Source organism: Sapajus apella, unplaced genomic scaffold (genome assembly GCF_009761245.1).
Source record: "Sapajus apella isolate SASKATOON/1434 unplaced genomic scaffold, GSC_monkey_1.0 scaffold62, whole genome shotgun sequence".
NCBI classification, from domain to species: Eukaryota; Metazoa; Chordata; class Mammalia; order Primates; family Cebidae; genus Sapajus; species Sapajus apella.
In genome coordinates, this window is record NW_022437002.1 from 7,952,849 (window position 1) to 7,976,276 (window position 23,428).

The window sequence follows — 23,428 nt, forward strand, 5'->3', positions numbered from 1 at the left end:
TAACTGGCTATAGTATAAGTTATAGTTGATTTTGTTGTAATCCCTGCTTATTTTTCATCAGTCACATTTGCTGTAGGCTGTTGTTTAGCTTTAGACTTTCCAACTAGTACATACTGGATTGCTAGATGAAGGAACAACATGGATACATCTATGCTTTGAAAATGTATAGTTTTATGTTTGAAATTTAGTTTGATTAGTTGATACTATCCAGTACATACAATAGCTGCTGAAAGAAAAGTTTGATATAAAGAGAAAGTCCAGATAGTGCTTTGTATTTTTGTGTAGTTATATTTTCAACTCTAGTGGGCAGTATATGTATTTGTTAAATAACTAAATATGCTTCATTGGAAACAATAGAATTGTTTCATTTGCTAATTTACATGAAAATATCTCTGGAAACTTAGATGATGATCTTATAATTAGTATCTATAGAGTTCTGTTCATTGCCTTTGCAGCAGAATTTTGCTTTGTTCCAAATTATATAAAAAGCACCAGATAGAATAATGACAATGGAGGAAAACATTGGCAGTGTGATATAGTGTAAAAAACATGGATTTGAGAGATAGAGTCTGGCTCTTAAATTAACTGAAATGTATTAATGATGTGCCAGTGTAGGTTTGAGTGTAACAAATGTACTCCTCTTGTTGAGGATGTTGATAGTGGGCAGTCTGCGTACATGGGGGCAGGAGGCCTGGGACATATGGGAAATCTCTACCTTCTGTTCAGTTTTGCTACGAACCTAAAACTTCTCTAAAAAATAAAGTCTATCAGAAAAAGTTAACTGCTACTTTGGCCAGTGCATTTAATCTTCCTTAACCTTAATTTTCTTATCTGTACACTGGGATAGTAAAAAAAGATGACACATGCAAAGGGAATGGCTTTTTCTCTCTTTTTTATGATATATTACTATAGAGAAGCTGTGTACAAATAGGCAGAACTATATAGTAAACTCAATTGTACCCACCATCCAAACCCAGTCATCAACCCATGTCCAATCATTTCTCTTCTACTTTTTCCTCCTTTATATTTTTGAAGCATACTCTAGATATAATGTGGTTTTATCCATATTTAGTAAGCAACTATAAAAGGTCTGGACTCTTAAAATATAGATATAGCACCATTATCACAGTAAAATAATAATCACATAAATTTTTCTAATCATTGTTCAAATTTTTACTTGTCTCGCATATTATTTTTTAAACTGTTTGCCTTAAAAAAAATTTTTTTTTTTTTTTAAAGACGGGGTTTCACCATGTTAGTCAGGCTGGTCTTGAACTCCTGACCTCAGGTGATCCGCCCGCCTTGGCCTCCAAAGTGCTTGGATTACAGGCGTGAGCCACCATGCCCAGCCAAAAAAAAAATTTTTTTTTTGAGATGGAGTCTCACTCTGTCTCCCAGTCTGGAGTGCAGTGGCGCAATCTTGGCTCACTGCAACCTCCGCCTCCCAGGTTCAAGCAATTCTCCTGCCTCAGCGTCCCAAGTAGCTGGGATTACAGGCACACACGCCATGATGCCTGGCTAATGTTTGTATTTTTAGTAGAGATGGGGTTTCACCATGTTGTTGGCCAGGCTGGTCTTGAACTCCTGACCTCAGGTGATCCGCCCACCTTGGCCTCCCAAAGTGCTGGAATTACAGGCATGAGCCACCATGCCCGGCCTAAAAAAATTTTTTGTGTCATAATCCAAATAAATTCTCCATGTTGTGATTGATATATCTTTTAAGTGTCTTAATCTGTAAGTCTTCTCTCCTTGTTTTTCCTCTCTGCAATTTATGAGTTGTTTGTCCTTTTAGAATTTTTCACAATCTGGATTTTGCTGGTTCCATCTTTACAATGTAATTTAATATAATCCTTTGAATTTCCTGTAAACTGCTAGTGGATCCAAGGGCTTGATCAGATTCAGGCCATTCTTCTTGAACTTACTACGGTTGGGTTTTTGTTCCTAATACTTCATTGGAATTGCTTTTATTAAGGTCAACAATAGTTCCCAAGTCTTCATTTTATGTCATCCACATCTAATGACGTTTTCTTCTTGAAAAACTGTTTTTTTCTGTTTGGTTTTTGGCGTACCACTCTCTCCAGGTCCTCCTCCAACCTTGTTGGCCGTTACTTTTCTGGTTCCTTTGCTGTTTTCATTTCCCTAATTTCTAAATATTGGGAGTATTGTGGTGGTTAATATTCTGTATCCTTGCCACTGTCTGTCTGGTCTCTAATCCAGTGGTTTTAAATAACACTTATATGCTCAGGACACCCACATTTACACCTCCAGCCTTGGACCTCTACCCTGAACTCCACTTTCATCTAATTGCTTACTATTCGTCTACTTGTAGACACCTCCAATTCAGCATGTCCTTAAAATCCTCTTGATTTCCTCTCCAGACTTGCTGCTATCACTGAGTCTTTCCTATCTCAGTAAATGACACTGCTATTCTTTCAGTTGTACAGACCAAAAAACTTTGAGAATGTTTTTCCTCCTACCCTACATCTAGTCCATTTAACAACTCCGGTCAGGCCTACCTTCTAAATATTTTCCACATCCACATCACTCCCCTGACTGTTACCACTGTAGTCCTAGCCAACATTATCTTTCACCTAGACAGTCACATAGCCTACTAACTGGCCCTGCTTGTACCCTTATGTATAATTTTTCATATAGCAGCTGGAGTGATACTTTAAAAAAATTTCAAGTCAGATCAAAACACTTTTTCACTCATAACTCCAAGGGCTGAGACTAACTTCAAGACTCACAATAAAGCTACTGTAATCAAGATAGTGTGGTATTGGTGAAAGAAACAACTAATGGAATGGAACAGAGTCCAGCATGGCAGGTTACAATCCCAGTTGTGCTGACTAGCTAAAAAAATTTTAGGCAAATTATTTCAGTTTTCCTCATCTGTAAAATGATTCCTTCCTTTATAGGGTTGGCATGAAGATTAAATGAGATAATACATGTAAAAGCATTTAGGCCAGGCATGGTGACTCATGCCTGTAATCCCAGCACTTTGCGGGGCGGAGGCAGGCGGATCACTTGTTCACAGGAGTTTGAGACCAGCCTGGGCAACATGGTGAAAACTGTCTCTACCAGACATACAAAACTTAGCCAGGCATGGTAAAAACTAAAAGCACTTAGCACATTGCCTAAGACATAGCGAGAACTTAATAAATTTTAGAATTTGTACATTTTCTAATTTGATCTTGGTAGGACTCGTAAGAAAGAAGCAGGTCAAGTACTATTTTCATTTTTTAGATAAGGAAACATTCAGGGACAGTAGGTATTTGGTGATGGTCAAATGATTAGATAATTGGCAGAGCCAGTACTAAGGCCTAGTACAGAATTTGTGCAGTATTACTTATCTCAGGCTAGGATAGGAAAGATTATGCCCCAAAGAGATTTTTTAAAAAAACACTGAAAGCAAAATTTAAAAACAAATGATTCAGGCAGCATTTTAATCTATTTTCATCTACACTGATTAAAAAGTTATTGTTAGCCCAATTTTTTATTCCTGATACAAACTCATTCTTTTGGTATATTGTTGGATTTAATTTAATATTTTCTTAGGAATTTTGCATGTATATTCATGAATTAGATTAGCTTATGACTCTCCTTTTTTGTAATGTTTTTGTCAGATTTTAGTACCAGAATTTTTCTGGCATCATAAATTGTATTGGGGTGTGTTTACTTTTTTTCCATTCTCTGGAAGTGTTTGTAAAACATTGGTGTTATTTTTTTCCTTAAATGTTTGCTATAATCCTCTAATGAAGCCATCTGGATCTGAAATCTTTTTGTATGTGTGTGGAAGTATTTTTAATTGTGGATTTCATTTATTCAGAGGACTTTTAAGGTTTTTTTAAATGTAATTTTTCGTTTATTCAGATAATAGTTTATTTATTGTTAGAATTTTGACTAACAAAGCTATATTTTGAGCTTCAAAAATTTAATGCTGGCCATCGCTTAGGTTTCCTTTAAATTTTTTGATTAAAAAATGTAAAATACATATACCATTAAATTTACCATTTTAACCATTTTTAAGTGTACAGTCAGTAGTGTTCTGTACATCATTCACAGTATTTTGGAACCAATCTCCGCAACCCTTTTCATCTTGTAAAACTGAAACTGTATCCATTAAACAACTCCTCATTCGCTCATGCCTCAGCTCCTGGCAACCACAAGTCTACTTCCTGTTTCTTATGAAATTGACTACTCTAGGTACCTCATATAAGTGGAATCATATAAATGATATAGTTTGTCATTTTGTAACCTTTTTTTTTTGAGATGGAGTCTCACTCTGTTGCCCAGGCTCTGGAGTGCAGTGGCATGATCTCAGCTCACTGTAACTTCTACCTCCTGGGTTCAGGCGATTCTCCTGCCTCAGCCTCCCAAGTAGCTACAGGCTACAGGTGCGTGCGACCACACCTGGCTGATTTTTTGTGTGTTTTTTTTGGTGGAGGTGGTCTTTCACTACGTTGGCCAGACTGGTCTCAAACTTCTGACCTCAAGTGATCCTCCCGCCCTGGCTTCCCAGAGTGTTGGGATTACAGGTGTGCCGTGCCCAACATCTTTTTTTTTTTTTTTAAAGACAGGGTCTTGCTCTGTCACCCAGGCTGGAGTGCAGTGGCATGACCTCGACTCACTGTTACCTCTACCTCTGGGGCTCAAGTGATTTCTCCCACCTCAGTCTCCCAAATAACTGGGACTACAGGTATACATCTGGCTAATTTTTATATTTTTGGTAGATAGATACAGACAGGGTTTTGTCATGTTGCCCAAGATGGTCTTGAACTCCTGAGCTCAAGTAATCTGCCTGCCTTGGCCTCCCAAAGTGCTGAGATTACAGGTGTGAGCCACCATGCCCGGCCTGTCTTATTTCACTTAGCATAATATCTTCAAAGTCAATCATGTTTTAGGGTGTATCAGAATTTCTTTTATAAGGCTGAATAATATTTCATTGTATGTATATACCACATTTTGTTTATCCATCTATCAATGGGTAGTTAGGTTGCTTCCACCTTTTGGCTATTGTGGCTAATGCTACCCGAACATGGGTGTACAAATAACTCTTCATTCAGTTCTTTCTGCTTTCACTTCTTTTGAGCATATACCCCGAAGTAGAATTGCTAGATCACATGGCAATTCTATTTTTCATTTTTTGAGAAACCAGCGTACTGGTTTTCAAAGTGACTGTACCATTTTGTATTTCCACCAATAGAGGACTTTTTGAATTTGATGTATAATACTTTTTTTTTTTTTTTTTTTTAAAGACAGGGTCTTGCATTTTGCTCAGGCTAGACTCAGACTCCTAAGCTCCTAAGCCTCCTGAGTATCTGAGATTACAGGCACGAGATACTGTGCCTGGCTGTATAGTACTTTAGCGTATCCATAAGTTTTATTTCTCTAGGAGTTTGTCTGTTTCATCAAACTGTCAAATTTATTGGCACAATGTTTGTAATGCTTTCAGTAACTGTAGTGATTTTTTTTTTTCCACTTCTGTTATATAAGTCCTTTTCCTCCTTTTTAAAAGAAATTAGGGCCAGGAAAGGTGGCTCATGCCTTAATCCCAGCACTTTGGGAGGCTGAGGTGGGCGGATCACCTGAGGTCGGGAATTCGAGACCAGCCTGGCCAACATGGTGAAACCCCATCTCTAATAAAAATACAAAAAAATTAGCCAGAAGTGGTGGTGTATGCCTGTAATCCCAGCTACTCCTGAGGCTGAGGCAGGAGAATCGCTTGAACCAGGGAGGCAGAGGTTGCAGTGAGCCAAGACCGCATCATTGCACTCCATCCTAGGCAACAAGAACCAAACTTCGTCTCAAAAAAAAAAAAAAAAGAGGAAGGAAGGAGGGAGGGAAGAAAGAAGAAAGAAAGAAGTATTGCCTGGAGTTTATCAATTTTATTTATTTATTATTTGTTATTTATATTTTTTGAGACAGAGCCCCTCACTCTGTTGCCCAGGCTGAAGGGCAGTGGTGCCTCAGCCTCCTAAGTAGCTGGGATTACAGGCCTGCACCACCACGTCTGACTAATTTTTGTGTTTATACAGAGAGGATTTCACCGTGTTGGGCAGGCTGCTCTTGAACTCCTGACCTCAGGTGATCTGCCCGCCTTGGCCTCCCAAAGTGTTGGGAGTGCAGGCATGAGGTATTGTGTCCAGCCCATTGATCCTTTTTTTTTTTTGAGATGGGGTCTCACTCTGACACACAGACTAGAGTGCAGTGGAATAATCTCAGCTCATTGCAAACTGTGCCTCCCAGGCTCAAGCCATTCTCCCACCTCAGCCTCCTGTGTAGCTGGGACCACAGGTGTGCACCACTACATTCAGTTAATTTTTCATATTTTTGTTAGAAACAGGGTTTTGCCATGTTGCCCATGGTGGTCTTGAACTCCTGGGCTCAGGTTATCCACCTGCTTTGGCCTCCCAGAGTCCCAAAGTGATGGAATTACAGGCATGAGCTGCCATGCTTGGCCTGAAATATTTATCTTTTCAAATAATCAAATAATTGATTCTGTACTTTCTTGATTTTTTTAAAAATTATATATTGCTTTTTATTTTACTCTTTTCCTTTCTTTCTTTTTTTTTTTTTTTTAAATAGAGACAGGGTCTCTGTCACCAAGGCTGGAGTGTCGTGGCACTGTCATAGCACATTATGGCCTTGAACTCCTGGGCTCAAGTGATCCTCCTACCTTGGCCTCCCAAAGCACTAGAATTAGGCATGAGCCACCATGCCCTGCCCTTCCTTCTACTTTCTTTAACTTTACTTTGCTGTTGGTCTCACTCTTTAGGTCTGAGTTGTGTTTGCTCGTGCTCACCTTGGTTTGGTTTGTGTGATTGTTCTCCCTTCTCTCTGCTCTTTCCAGAACAGTTTTCCAGAGGCATATGGTTTTCTGTGTGTTTATTTTTAATGAAGAGAGGAAATCTGGGGTGACAGAAGTTGAAGTGTTAGGAATGATGTCATCTTGCAGAACGAGGCTTTAGCCATCATCAGCTGTACTTACAATTCTAACATACTCTGGTTGACAAGGCTTTAGAATACAGCTTGTAACTGTGACTTTTTTTTCCCCCCTTCCCTGGCAGGACCCGCTGGGGCCCAGCCCCTACTCATGGTGCCCAGAAGACCTGGCTATGGCACCATGGGCAAACCCATTAAACTGCTGGCTAACTGTTTTCAAGTTGAAATCCCAAAGATTGATGTCTACCTCTATGAGGTAGATATTAAACCAGACAAGTGTCCTAGGAGAGTGAACAGGTAAGAATCATGAAACTGCAAAGATCTTTTGCTATTTTTCTTTCCTTAGTAATTATTTATGTTTATCTTGTATATCTGAATAACAATGACAATATGTAACAGTTTGACCAAAAACATCTGGTAATTTGTTTTAAAACTGATTGTACTTCAGAGGTATGATAGTGGGAAAAAAAAATCTGTGAAATTATTTTATTATGACATGAGCTCACATTTTCCCTGTGATAATAGAAAAGGTCCGAGTTATTTTTACATGCTCCTGAAATCAGGTTGAACATCCTAAGCACATCATCTTCCTTACTCTTAGGTAATACGTCTGTGCTTGCTTTTTTCTCCTCAGCTCCCTTACTTACCACTTTCAGAATGATCCCTTTAAGATGATGATGATGATGATGATGATGACAGCAGTGGGGGGTAGAAATGGTGCTTCCATGCTTTCTTTTCTCCTTTCCCAATTCCTGACTGTTCCTTACTATCACATAGGAATAAATACAGATGGTATATAAAGATTTAGCCTGCTTTCAGTAAGCTTCCTCTCCCCCCCACCATGCCATTTATATTCCTGGATGTGGTTTAGGTAATACAGGGAATATAAGAGGAATTTATGATTGGGTATATATTATGTCTATTTAGGTTTTGTTTTTAAAAACAAAGACAATACATTGAAAAGAAAAATCAATGTGATATTCAGTTTAGCATTTTGGTTTGTATGATCCCAGCCTTTTCTTATTCAATAAATGTTTTTAAGAGCCTTCATTTAAGACATTTAAGAAAAAGAATGTTGTTTCTCTCAAGGAGATAAGACACATAAGAAGTATGAAGGTCTTTTTCTTGGGCTTGTCATTCTAATTGTTAATATTTCTTTTACACCTGAAAGTGAATGAGCACTAAAAGACTTTGTAATAACATGTTTAAAAAAAAACAAAAAACACCTAAAGAAATGTTATAATTAACATGTAGTACAGAGTTCTTTATCAGGTCAGGAAGACTTGCAGAGTATTACAGTTGGAAGGAACTTCTTAAGAAGTTAGCTAATCTAATACCCTTTTTATTTATAGCTGAAATCCAGAAAGGTTAAGGGATTTAGTCAAGAACATGTTTCAAGTAGGAAAGGTGAAACCAGAACTCCAGAATCCTGACTTGGTAGTCATTAGGAAGTATTTTGTAAAGGAAGAAGTTAATCTACAACAATCGGTAAAATTTTGGTTAGCTGCAGTAAAAATAACATATATATAATTAAAAAAAAAATTTTTTTTTCCTAAGGAAGGATAGCAGAACAAAAGTATAATGGTTGAAAGGAACCAGGTGTATTGAGTCTAAATCAGGCTTAAGGGGAAGGTTCTCTGCATTGTATGTTCATTACAACATTTCTATAGGTGTTGTTGTTTTTTTTTTTTAACATATTATCAGCTACTAGTTTAAGGTACCATTTGTGAATAGATAGATGACTCCTTATCTTGCTGTAGCCTCTACTTCTTTCCAAAACTTCAGATTGACACCTGAATGTTCTTAAAGTAAACAGCATAAGTTAAAAGAGTGGTGCCCTACTCTTCTGTGACCTCGTAGTACTTGGTGTGCACTTCCACTATGGCGTTTTTAGTGCATTATAGTTACATATTTTTCTTCCTTTCCCCAGTATAACCCTTTCATGAAAAGTAGTGTTCTCTGTCATCTTTGTCACCACATGTCAGCTCAGTGATTGGCACATAATACTCAGTAAAGTGAATGAAATGCTTATAAAAGTAAAATGGGGACCAGGCACAGTGGCTCACGCCTGTAATCCCAGCGCTTTGGGAGGCCAAGGCAGGCGGATCATGAGGTCAGGAGTTTGAGACCAACTTGGCCAATATAGTGAAACCCTGTCTCTACTAATAATACAAAAATTAGCCAGGCATGGTGGCACATGCCTGTAGTCCCAGCTATTCGGGAGGGTGAGGCAGAAGAATCACTTGAACCTGGGAGACAGAGATTGCAGTGAGCCGACATCGCCCCACTGCACTCCAACCTGGACTACAGAGTGAGACTCTGTCTCAAAAAAGGAAAAAAAAAAATGTAAAATGGAATGAGTGTGATGGTGGGGGACAGGAAAGAAAACTGAATAAACTGGATATTCTAAAGGACTGTTATACCTGAACATGGATTTTTCAGTGCCCTACTCTTATCTCCTAGGATCTGTAGGTTAGTCTTAGTCTGGGTCTCCCTTCACTCTCCTTTATGTCTTTCTGTTAGCTGTCATCTACTGGGATGACTTGGGGACTTAACTAACCCATGCTGTACTTTCATAGAGATTCCCCGTTTCTTGTTTCTCAAAACTGGGTCATTAATGTGTAGATTTCAGTGAAGGATAATCCTTCTGGTAGATGTTTACATTTTAAAAAGGTATTTATTAGCTGGGCTATCCATGGGCCTGTAGTCCCACCTACTCCGAAGGCTGAGGCAGGAGGATTACTTAAGCTCAGGAGTTCAAGACTGCAGTGTGTTGTGATTGTGCCTGTGAATAGTCACTGGACTCCAGCCTGGGCAACATAGTGAGACCACATATCTAAAAAACAAATAAATAAAAATAAAAAGTCATTAGTTAATCTAAGTAAAGACCTGGGGCTTGAGGGATGTCAATTCGTTTTTTTTAGTAGGCCAGATGAGCTACAAGGAAGTGATGTGGTAGCAAAAACATTAAGTAAAAAGAACAGAATTGTTTATTACTTATTCTTTCTCCTGCCTAACATTTTTGTTTCATTATTTTCATTGCGGGGGTGGGTCAGAGAATTTGCATGTTATATATGTGTATATAAAGTTATATAGCATAGAATTCATATGTACATGCTCAGTGTATTAAGTTTGTGAGAAAAGTATATGTCATGAATTAGCATGGTACATTCTGGTTTTAACTTACGAGTCTTTTGACATCCTTACTTACATTTCATCTTTAGTTTGCTTTATCTTACATTTTTTTGCCAGTACCAATAATTTAGATTTGTAATATAAATGTTTCCAAGTGGAAAGTTTTTAAATTTTTTCTCATGTAAAATTTTAATCATTTTTATCATGTTTTTGAGTTTTGATAGGAACTATAGGATTTGTTTGGGATTCTAAAAATGGCATAAATCAGCTTTATACTTTGTTAATAATGCTTTGATTTGATGTCAACATCTGCAAACCTTATCCCATTTTCTTCAGCTGACTTGCAGTTGTCTTCAGTTTTTACAGTATTACTGCATGAATAGTCAGTTAAAACTTGGTGGCCTTCTGAAATTGGTGTGGTGGCTCAGTTCCTACACTTCAACAACTGGAATTCTAGGTGTTAGAAGGAACTAGATAGAACTTAACAATTCCATTTCAATGTTAGCAAAACAGTTAAAGGACAAAATGTAGTGGTTCCGTTATATCTAATTTAACTTATCCAAAATATTAAAACAAAACAAATTGTTTTATTTCTTTTTTAAAAAGCCAGGGTCTCAATCTGTCTCCCAGGCTCTGGAGTGCAGTGGCACAGTCTTACCACACTACACTACTCAACCTCCTGGACTCAAGTGATCCTTCTACCTCAGCCTCCCGAGTAGCTGAGACTACAGGCATCACCATGCTGAGATCATTTTTGCCCAGGCTGGTTTTGAACTCCTGAGCTCAAGTGATCCTCCCACCTCGGCCTCCCAAAGTCCTAGGATTACAGGCATGAGCCACCATGACCAGCCTTATTTAGTTTCTTATTAAAGATTTATATTGTTGCCTTCTAGAAAGTCATGGTGATTCTTCTCTAAGTGACTTACATTTTTTAATACTTAAATTAACATTCATGAGGTTTTTCTTGTTCATGTGCCACAAGAACAAATATTAGGCACTAAGGCATTAATCATAATAGTAGAAAGATGTATTATAGCCAAATAATTTCCACTTTAGTTGCAGTCTTCTCAGACGCAATATCCAGGAAATGCTAGTGAATCATTTTGTGGGTCAACCTTTCTACAAATGTATTCTTTAGATTTTCTGTCCATTGCTTTTTTTGTCCTTTCCTCACCCCCTTTTGTATTGGGGGGGTGGGATGGGAAAGGAGAGTCTTTTCGTCCTTTTTTCCCCTATTAAATGATTTTGATTGAAAGTAAACTATTGGTAAATGAGTATGTAAAGTATATTTCAAATGTTACTAGTTTCTAATAAGTGAATGGTCTGAGCAACTAAAAACCAAATATTTTTGGGAACATTATGACCTAGCATATAAATTCTGTAACTTAAGATTTTATGGCCGGGCGCGGTGACTCAAGCCTGTAATCCCAGCACTTTGGGAGGCCGAGGCAGGTGGATCACGAGGTCAAGAGATCGAGACCATCCTGGTCAACATGGTGAAACCCCGTCTCTACTAAAACTACAAAAAATTAGCTGGGCGTGGTGGCGCGTGCCTGTAATCCCAGCTACTCAGGAGGCTGAGGCAGGAGAATTGCCTGAACCCAGGAGGCGGAGGTTGCAGTGAGCCAAGATCGCGCCATTGCACTCCAGCCTGGGTAACAAGAGCGAAACTCCGTCTCAAAAAAAAAAAAAAAGATTTTATGTTGGTTTGTCCGACCTCTAAATACACCTTGAATAGTGTATGCATTTATTCAAAACCATTAAATAATGGAATACATGTTAAAAATGATATATACAACATGATTATAACTGCAATATCTATTTTAAAACATGAATAACAATTTGAAGAAATCTTAAAATAGCAGTAGATTGTGGTTGCATTTTTTGGCTCAGTTTTCTTTTACAAATTAAACATTTTTACTGTTGTTACTGTTAATATTCTATGATGATTAACAACATGCCAAATATTTCTGCATATTTCTTATGAATATAATGTAATACTGATGATTGAGTTTTGTTTTATTTTATTTATTTATTTATTTATTTTGAAACAGGGTCTCACTCTGTCACCCAGGCTGAAGTGCAGTGGCACGATCATAGTTCACTGCAGCCTTGACCTACCCGGGCTCAAGCAATTCTCCTACCTCAGCTTCCCAGTTAGCTGAGACCAGGTACACACCTGGCTAATTTTTCTACTTTTTATAGAGACAGAGTTTTGCCATGTTGCCCAGGCTGGTCTCGAACTCATAGGCTCAAGAGGTCGCCCACCTTGGCCAGAAAGATGGTGCTTTTTTTGTCCTTTCCTAACCCGCATCATCTTACTGCACCCAGAAGGATGATTGAATTTTAGAAAGAAAAAAAGTAAATCTATATTGATCCAATTTTGGCTTTTTTAATGGAAATCTCAGAGCAGCAATGTGTTTAAAGAAACTCCTTTTCTGCTGTTAGGAATGTCATTGGTATAGTGTTATATAGTTGGATAGTATGCCAAGAGGGGCATATTTCTTTTTAAATAACCTGATGGATATATAATTTACATGCCATAATTCTCCCATTTTAAAATGTACAACTGAGTGGTTTTTAGTATGTTCCCAGAGAGGATATACAGCCATCACGTCAATCTAAATTTAGAACATTTTCATCCTCTCAAGAAGAAACCCCATGCTCATTAGCAGTCACTGCCCATTACTCCCTCTCCACAGTCCTTGCCAGCCACTAATCTACTTTCTTTCTCTGTAGATTTGCCTGTTCTGGGTATTTCTTTCTTTTTTTTTTTTTCTTTTTCTTTGAGACAGAGTCTTGCTTTGTTGCCCAGGCTAGAGTTCAGTGGTGCAATCTCAGCTCACTGCAACCTCCACCTCCTGGGTTCAAACAGTTCTCCTGCCTCAGCCTCCTGAGTAGCTGGGACTACAGGCGCCTGCTGTCATGCCCAGCTAATTTTTGCATTTTTAGTAGAGGTGGAATTTCACCATGTTGGCCTGGCTGGTCTTGAATTCCTGAGCTCAAATGATCCACCCACCTTGGCCTCCCAAAGTGCTGGGATTACAGTTGTGAGCCACTGCATCCGGCTGAATATTTCTTATAAATGGAATCATATACTGTGTGGCCTTTTGTGACTAGCTTCTTTTTCCATAATGATTTCAAGGTTCATTCATGTTGTAGCTTATATCAGTATAGTCAGGCACTGCATAATGTTTCAGTCAATTACAGACCACATATATGTTGGTGGTCCCATAAGATTATAATGATCATATTTTTACTATACTTTTTAACATTTAGATACACAAATACTTAGCATTGTGTTACAGTTGCTTACGGTGTTCAGTATAGTAATGTGCTGTACAGGTTTGTAGCCCAGGAGTAATAAGCCATACCATATAGCTTAGATATGTAGTAGGCTCTATATCTAGCAATGTTTAAGTATACTCTATGATCACACAACAAAATGATGATGCAGTTCCCAGAACATATCCCCATCATTAAGTGATGCATAACTGTACTTTATTCCTTTTTATTGCTGAATAATATTCCATTGTGTGGATATAGTACATTTTGTTTATCCATCATTTGATGGACATTTGGGTTGTTGCCATTTTTGGCTACTATGAATAATGCTGCTATAAACATTCATGTACAGGATTTTGTGTGAACATACATTTTCATTTCTCTTGGATATATACCTACGAGTGAAATCATAATAACTCTATGTTTAACCTTTTGAGAAACTGCCAGACTCTTTTCCAAAGTGGTTGCACCAGCCGGACGTGGTGACTCACGCCTGTAATCTCAACACGTTGGGAGGCTGAGGCAGAAGGATCACTTGAGTGCAGGAATTTGACACCAGCCTGAGCAACATAGTGAGACACCATTTCTATTAAAAAGGAAAAAAAAAAAAAACAGAAGACAAAATGTCTGCACCATTTTACGTTCCCACTAACAGTGTATGAAGATAAGTTTTGCCACATTCTCACCAATATTTGTTATTATTTGTCTTCTTAAAAATTATAGCCATCCTAGTGGATGTGCAGTTATATCTCGTTGTTTTGATATGCGCTTTCCTGATGACTGATGTTGAGCATCTTTTTATATACTTATTGGCCATTTTTATATTTTCTTTGGAGAAATGTATATTTACGTCCTTTGCTAATTTTTTTTTTTTTTTTTGAGACAGAGTTTTACTCTATCGCCCAGGCTGGAGTTCAGTGGCATGATCTCAGCTCACTGCAACTTCTGCCTCCCAGGTTCAAATGATTCTCCTGCCTCAGCCTCCCAAGTAGCAGAGACTACAGGTGTGCATCACCATGCGCAGCTAAATTTTGTAGTTTTTAGTAGAGGTGGGGTTTCACTATGTTGGCCAGTATGGTCTCAAGCTCCTGACCTCAGGTGATTTACCCGCCTTGGTCTCCCAAAGTGCTGGGATTACAGGCATTAGCCACTGTGCTCGGCTGCCCATTTTTAAATGGGTTTATTTGTCGTTTTGTTATTGAGTTATAAAAATTCAATATCTGCCAGGCGCGGTGGCTCAAGCCTGTAATCCCAGCACTTTGGGAGGCCGAGGCGGGTGGATCACGAGGTCAAGAGATCGAGACCATCCTGGTCAACATGGTGAAACCCCGTCTCTACTAAAAAAATACAAAAAATTTGCTAGCCATGGTGGCACGTGCCTGTAATCCCAGCTACTCAGGAGGCTGAGGCAGGAGAATTGCCTGAGCCCAGGAGGCGGAGGTTGCAGTGAGCCGAAATCGCGCCATTGCACTCCAGCCTGGGTAACAAGAGCGAAACTCCCTCTCAAAAAAAAAAAAAAAAAAACTTCAATATCTATTCTAGATAAATGTCCCTTATTGGTTATGTGATTTCCACAATTTTTGTTTATATATGTTGCATCTTCACTGTCTTGATGGTGTCCTTTGAAGCACAAACTTTTTAAATTTTGATGATGTCTAACATTGTTTCTTTTGTCACTGTGGTTTTGTTGTCATATCTGTAGAAGGATATACTTCTGATTAAAATGATTTAGATGACATACTTCAGAAAACACTACCAGTAAAAACCAAATGGTGTAGTTTTGAGTGTTTATTGATCTTGGGGAAACTATTATACAAAATATGTCAGCTAATAAACAAGTTTTATTTTCCTTCCTAATCACTCAGAAGATAGGAAAACTGACAGATGGTAATTATTTCACATCTCAGAATTCTTTTAGAGTGGCATCTAAATACAATACTCAGTAGAAATTAGCCTTTGGACTACTATTCCTATATTTGAAATTTGAAAATACTTTCATAAATTAACATATGTTTACACACCAGGGACTAGTACATAGGTATTACCAACATCTATCTGTTTGTGTAGATATAAATTATTATAGCTGTATAGTGTTCTGTTGTATATGTACCTTGTATATGTATGTTGTATATGTACCTTGATTTGTTTAACCTGTTCCAGTTTTTTCCTTAGGTTAACTTAAACCTGTTTAAATCATTTATCTGAACTTATCATATGGTTATACAGAGATACTGTGCTATCGGTATTAGATTTGCAGGATATATGGAAACTTGAAGATCACTTTTGGATCTTCTATATGTTTTCATTAGCTATTTAATTCACTTTACTTCTGTTTTGTGTCAGGCACTGTGCTAGGTTCTAGCAACAACAAGATAGATAAAACATGATCTCTTTAAATATTTTTAATTCTGTACAGGGTGACAAATTCTATGAGATGTACATTATGTACTGTGATGAAAGAGTAATGATTCCTGCCTTTGGGTAAGGAGGAGAATGTGGTATATCACATGGTATTTGAGCAAAATAGTTATGTCATAAAAAGTACAGTAAAAATTTGATATAATCTTATGAGATCACCATCATATATGTGGTCTGTAATTGACTGAAAAGTTATGCAGCACCTTCCTGAACTGATACATGCTACAACATGAAGTTGTCCAATGGACAAAGAGAAAAAATAATCCATATAGAGCGCATGAGCAAAGGTATGACATGTTTGTATAATAGAAACGGGCCGTTATAAATAGAGTAGCTAGAGATGAGTCTGAAAAGTTAGCTGGGGAGTAGATTATGAAGACTTTTAAATCCATGCTAAGGCTTGCGAATTCAGAAATAGTAGAGAGCTAATGGAAGCTTTTAAACAAATGAAGAACATCTGTATGTAAAACCATACTTAATGACAGTGTGGAGAATGAGAGATGAGAAAGACTTGAGTCCTGGAGAATATTTGGAAGGCTGTTGTAGTAGTCTAGGTCAGTGGTCTTCAGACCATTGATCACACATCCCCATTAATTAAAATTTGTTTGACAGTGTACTAAAAAAAAATATAGATATAAATGCACACACATTTCAAACTGTTTTAATATGTAACTGTAGAAAAATTAAAGGTAAGAAAGAAAACTTTGAAATGAACTATTTAAAAATATATTTAAATAACTTGAACTTTTCAGATTAATAGTACAAAAAACTCTGACTGAATATGTGTCTCACACACTTGAACTACAAAAAGTTGCAGCATGCTGAAAATTAATGAATGAGGTCCACTGTTAACTCTTTTTTTAAAAAAAAATGAGACAGAGTTTCACTCTGTCGCCCAGGTTGGAGTGCAGTGGCATGAACATGGCTCACTGCAGCCTCCTGGGCTCAAGCAATCCTCCCACTTCAGCCTCCATAGTAGCTGGGACTACAGGCACACATCACCATGCCCGGCTAATTTTTGTATTTTTTGTAGAAACAGAATTTTGCCATGCTGCCTAGGCTGGTCTTGAACTCTGAGTCTCAAGTGATCCACCCACCTTGGCTTTCCAAAGTGTTGGAATTACAGGTGTGAGCCACTGTGTCTGGCCTTATGTGTTGCAGAACTCCCATTACTTTCCTAGGATTCCTGGTGTGCCATGTGTGGCACCTGACCATCTAACATGGAATAAATGAAGGCACCAGTGTCAATCCATATTCATGAATATTAGTAAATATTAATTCCTACTTGTTAGATGAAAATCATAAATACGTTTAATTTTTTCTCATACTTCAGCATAACCCTTGGCACCTCTGGTATGTATTTTCCTGGATTATAGGTAATGTATGCAAAGACAAAGTGGCAGTAGTGACAATGGAGGGCATAGATGGAAGATTTAGAAAAATAATGGACAATTTAGGTGTGTAAGAAAAGGATAGAGATAAGAATGGCTTCATAGTTCCTAGCTTGTGCAGTGGTAATGTTTTTAATAGAAATACAGATTCTGAAGGGATCTGTAGTATATACTATTTTGAATATTTGGAGGTTGAATTGCATAAGAAACATCAAAATGCACAAGTTCAATGGTTATTGGAAATAAGTGTCTAGAGCTCAGGAGATAAGTCAAAATGGAGATTGTAATTAGTCATCATGTAGGTGATAGTTAAAAACTGAGGAGGTATGTAAAGATAAAAGAACTGAGACTAGATCTCTGAGATACTATTATTTCAGGTTTGCCAGTGAAGACACACACAGATCAGAAAGGTAGGAGAACCAAGACAAAGTAGAAGCTGTTTCAGACAAGGCAAGGTAAGGATCATGATATTCTTTTTTCTTTTCTTTTCTTTTTTTTTTTCTTTTGGAGACAGAGTCTTGCTTTGTCTCCCTGGCTGGAGTACAGCAGCGCAATCCCTGCTCACTGTAACCACTACCCTCTGGGGTCAAGCGATTCTCCTGCTTCAGCCTCCCAAGTAGCTGGGACTACAGGCCCACGCCGTCAAGGCTGGCTGTATTTTTGGTAGAGACAGGGTTTCACCGTGATGCCCAGGCTAGTCTCAAATTCCTAAGCTCAGGCAATCTGCCCACCTTGGCCTCCCAAAGTGCTAGGATTACAGGCTTGAGCCACCACACCAGGCCTTAAGGATCATGATTTTCAAGGAACAAAGTTTGATAGCAGTGGCAAATGCTAAACAAAGCCAGGAGTGTAAAGACTGAAAATGCGCCATCATACATGGCAGTCATGTCGGTGACCCAGCCTGGAGCAATCACTTACACCTGTAATCCCAGCCCTTGGGAGGCCGAGGTGGGCAGATCACTTGAAGCCAGGAGTTTGAGACCAGCCTGGCCAACATGGTGAAACCTATTTCTACTAAAAATACAAAAATTAGCCCGGTGTGGTGGTACACGCCTGTAACCTCAGCTTGGATTACTTGGGAGGCTGAGAGAATTGCTTGAATCCAGAAGGTGAAGTTTGCAGTGAGCTGAGATCATACCACTGCACTCCAGCCTCGGCAACAGAGCGAGACTCTCTCAAAAAAAAAGGAAAAGGAAAAAAAAGAAGTCACTGGCCTGAAGAAGTCTTCTGAAAGAGAGTTGTTAGTGTCAGCCAGATTGAGTTATTTTTTTTTTCCGCAGTCTAAAATAATTTGTCAATTATTCATGAATACTAGAAATGTTTACTGCATTGGTGTGTTATATATGATTATAACAGCTTTCACCCATGTGAAACTTCCAATCTAATAGAAAAAAAGAATTCACATATGAAATGACTACAAAGATAGTCTGTAGTAAAATGCTCTGTATGAGCCAGGTGTGGTGGCTCATGCCTGTGATCCCAGCACTTTGCGAGGCTGAGGCAGGCAGATCACTTGAGGTCAGGAGTTCGAGACCAGCCTGGCCAACATGGTGAAATCCTGTCTCTACTAAAAATGCAAAAATTTTCTGGGCATGGTGGTGCGTGCTTGTAACCCCAGCTACTTGGGAGGCTGAGGCATGAGAATCTCTTGAACCTGGGAGGTGAAGGTTGCAGTGAGCCGAGATTACACCACTGCACTCCAGCCTGGGCAGCAGAGTGAGACTGTCTCAAAAAAAGAAAAATGCTCAGTTTGGATTTTATATTATAAAATATTAAAATTTTGGCCAAGTGCAGTGGCACATGTGAGTCCTGTAATTCTAGCATTTTGGGAGGCCAAGGCAGGAGGATTGCTTGATGCCAGGATTTCGAGGCCAGCTTGGGCAACATAGGGAGACCCCTTCTGTATGAAAAATTTAAAAATTAGCCAGGTATAATGGGTGTTACACCTGTAGTCCTAGCTACTCAGGAGGCTGAGCTGGGAGGAGTGCTCACTCCAGGAGTTGGAGGCTGCAGTGAGCCATGATTGCACCACTGCACTCCATCCTCTGGGTGACAGAGCACAATCTGTATCTTAAAAAACAACAACAAAAAAAGTATTAAAAATCTGATCTACCCAGCACTTTGGGAGGCCAAGGTGGGCAGATCACTTGAACTCAGAAGTTCAAAACCAGCCTGGGCAACATGATGAAACCCCATCTCTGCAAGAAATACAAAAATTAGCTGGGCATGGTGGCACACTCCTGTAGTCCCAGCTACTCAGGAGGTTGAGACAGGAGGTTGGCCTGAGCCCAGGAGGCAGAGGTTGCAGTGAGCCAAGATTGCACCACTGTACTCCAGCCTGGACATCAGAGCCAGACCTTGTCTCGAAAAAAAAAAAAAAGAAAGAAAAAAGATCTAAAATATAATCCTTTTCTTCTCTATTTGCACACCTTACATTTTATCTTGTTGCAAAAGTATTTATTGCCTACCTTCTCTGCTAGTAACCACAGTTATAAAGGTAAGTTCGAGATTAGAAAGACATAAAGAGAAACTGCCAGCTGTTTTAGTTGTGTTTTATAAACCTCTGGATGATTTTGGCATCTTGTTATACCTTAGCAATCTTCTTTCTGTCTATACTGTAGTCGTAGATAATGTGAATGGACTTTTGTGGAAACTATTCTTTCATGTTGTCTTCTGTAGACTAGAATAGTATTTTTCATTCTGCCTTTTGGGAGCAGAGAATTAAGAGGTACCTAATAAAGTGAGATGAAGGTAGATCTCTATGAGCTTATAGTATATAGCTCACAGGAAAATAATTTGCTCTCCTCTTCTTTACATTAAAGTTTCACTCTCCTACCATTTTTCTGCTGTATGAATCAGGAACTTACTCATACAGTTCTGTAAATTTCAGAAGTTAATGAAATTACTATTGAATTTTACCTTGTAGTCTGTGCACCAAAGCATGATGGAGTCAAAAGAGTTGGTATCAGAATGTAGGAAACAGTAATTGAGATAAGAGTGGTAGGATAGGCTGTACCCCTTTAAAAGATCTAATGTACTCAGGTAGATTTCATTTTTTGAATAATTGCCAGTTATTCTTAAGGATTCTTAAATTCTAGCTGAGGTTCTAAAAAATGCATCACAGTGTAATTATGCAAGAAAGGAAGCCACTAAAGATTGGTTAGACTTTCTTATCTGTGTTTATTCAGATTTTATTTCCCAAGCACTGTTTTAGAAGTTAAAATATTTTATGTATTTTTATTAGTGTAGGTTTGCTTATAGTAAACTAAGAACTGGTTTAACAATATGCATTTAAATATTTTGCCAAAAGTACTATATTTGAACAAAAGATTCCACTCCTAACCCTGTTGATAAAAGACTGGTGTTATAAAATATAGAGGAAACTCAGTTATCAGTTTATGTTAATTACCAGCATTATTCCTTTTTTGTGTTAATATACTATATTTGATGCTAAAGCATTGTAGTGTATCCTTTTGTTATTTGGAAGACTTCAGTATAATTCTTGAAGTATATTTGTGAGATAATTATGCTTAAATTTAAATATAAAAATACGTACTTGCTTTAATCTCCAAATTACTTTCACTAATATCCCATTTGATTCCTAAGACTATTATCTCATTTTTATTGATAAAGAAACTAAAGTTGGAGAGGTTAAATAACTTTCTTAACAATTTAGTGACAGAATGGGACTAAAAACTCATGCCTGTTTATTTCAGTACTTAGGATATCATATATTTTAAAGGTTTGGTTGATAGTTTTCCAATTCCAACTTTCAGCATAATACAGTAGCACCTTTGCTACTATAGCTAACTAGATGGCTTAGGAAGCCAGATAAATTACTATTATAAAGAGTTTTTTTCTCTAGTTCCACATGCCTACCTGTTAAAGATTCTAATAAACTACCCTTTTCCATAATAACCTTTGAGATAAGAAATGAGAATTTGCTGTCCCTAGATTTGTCATTTTGTTAGCTTGCATACTAAAATCTGCTGGATACCCATATTCCCAGCTACTCAGAAGGCTGAGAGGCAGGAGGATCACTTGAGCTTGGGAGTTCTGGGTTACAGGGAGCTATGATTGCATTATTCGAGCCTGGGCAACAAAAGCAAGACCTGGTCTCAAAAAAAAATTTTTTTTTTTTGCTAAAATTCTAAATACATGAATTTGGCCAGGCACAGTGGCTCACATCTGTAATGTCAGCACTGTGGGAGGCTGAGATAGGAGGATTGCTTGAGCCCAAGAGTTCGAGACCAGCCTGAGCTGGTGAGACCCTGTCTCTTAAAAAAAAAATTCTAAATATGTGAATTAATTACATCATATTAGTGTGCAGTTAAGAAACATAATAATAACTCTTGGTCCTCATGAAAGATGATTCTTTTTGTAGCATAGGTTTTGTCAGTTATGACTGTTGAGTGGAAAAATTGACCAGTGTACTATAGAATTCTACTACTATTTCCTTAAGGCTCTGAACTGAATTGTCAAATGTAAGTGTAATTATTCATAAGAGTAATATCTAATGCCATGATACAATTTACTGTGAGAAAATTTACAATGTTTTATTTTTTGGTATTTTTTAAATTAAATTTTACTGTAAGAGGGTATCACGGATTTTTCACTTTAATCTTAAATTTATATCTTCCCTGAGAATTGGTCATATACCTGCTCTTTGAACAGTTCTAGCAAAGATGAACTCAGGTACTTTATAAGGTAGTGTAATCCACTTTTGAATAACTCTGGTGGTTAGAAAATTGTGGAAGTTTTGTTTCAAAATCTGACTCTGTCTTATGTTCCAACTATTTTTCCTACTTCTTTCTTCCCACATACAATGGACTTTCTACTCAGTTTTTCACATGACAATCTATCAAAATAGCCAAAGACATATTCTTTAATTTTTTTGAGTCTTTCTTATTCCAGACCAAAAGTCCTTGATTTGATTTATTTTTACTCACATTACGTGAGTTTCTATTAGGATTGCCTTCTTCTTGTTATATTTGAATTTTTAGGGGTAGGGTGTTATATTTTTCACAAATTGAACAGAGTACTCCAAAATGTGAAATGATCTATGGTAATATGTGGTGGGATAGTTACCTGCCTTATTAAGTGGGTTATCTAAATATGTGCAACCTTAAGTACTTAAACATATGCAACTTCTGTTTTTTATTTTCGAGGAAGCCATATCATACTATTAGCCCATCTGGGGCTGGTAGTCATTTAGAGCCTTTTCCCACAGCAATAGTGGGTAAATTGAGATCCTCTAATTTGTTCTTGTTACCGTTGAACTGTTCAGACATACGTATTTAGCTATTACAGTTGCCGTTCTTATGTTTCTTCTTCATTTTGTTCATTGTTGTAGTTGTTAGTAACTTTTTAACACACTAATTTTATGTTTTTAACATGCTAGTCATGTCTTCCAAGTATGTGTTGTTGGAGGTTTCTTAAGTAACAGATATTTACTGATTACTTACTATATGTAGGGTACTAGATATGTTTCCTTTTCATATGGTATTGATAGTTTTCTAAGGTGGAAAGTTATTCCAGTGTTCAAGTATACTTAGAAAAAGTAGAGGAACTTACCCTGCCCCTTAATAAACACTCTGGTAATAGTGGAAACATATGGTACTGGCACAAGAACAGTCAAACAGACCACTGGGACAGTATAGAGAACTCTGATTGATTTATATATGAGAAGTAAATGAGATAAAAATGCCAGTACATTGTAGGGACATGGATGAACCTGGAAACCATCATTCTCAGCAAACTGACACAAGAGCTGAAAATCAAACACTGCATGTTCTCACTCATAGGCGGGTGTTGAACAATGAGAACACATGGACACAGGGAGGGGAGCACTACACACTGGGGTTTGTTGGGGGGAAACAGGGGAGGGACAGTGGGGGGAGGGGAGTTGGGGAGAGAGAGCTTGGGGAGAAGTGCTAGATGTGGGTGATGGGGAGGAAGGCAGCAGATCACACTGCCACATGTGTGCCTGTGCAACAGTCTTGCATGTTCTTCACATGTACCCCAAAACCTAAAATGCAATAAAATTAAAAAAAAAAAAAAAGCCATTACAAGTTGATTAGTTAAGTATAAGCTGTTTAGTAGGTGATAAGAGGAAACCTATTCACTAGATGGAGATAAATAAAATTGGGTCCTAGCTGTTTTAAAAGAAGAACCAAAATAATGTAGACAAAACTATAAAATTAATAAAACATAATTTATCTTTGTGACTTAGTATTAGAAAAGTATTAATACCT

At 37.8% G+C, this 23,428-nt stretch overlaps 1 protein-coding gene across 2 annotated transcripts in view; it reads left to right on the forward strand.

The window, feature by feature from the left end:
• Window positions 1-23,428, forward strand: part of LOC116529276 (protein argonaute-3) — a 126,232-nt gene that overhangs the window by 7,755 nt on the left and 95,049 nt on the right. The window contains exon 2 of one of the 2 annotated variants that reach the window (XM_032246929.1): window positions 7,071-7,242. In XM_032246929.1, the coding sequence (XP_032102820.1) occupies window positions 7,071-7,242 (172 nt within the window). Of the gene's footprint in view, window positions 1-7,070; window positions 7,243-16,864; window positions 17,630-23,428 lie in introns of those variants that run through there. The other variant, XM_032246930.1, reaches the window with a different exon arrangement.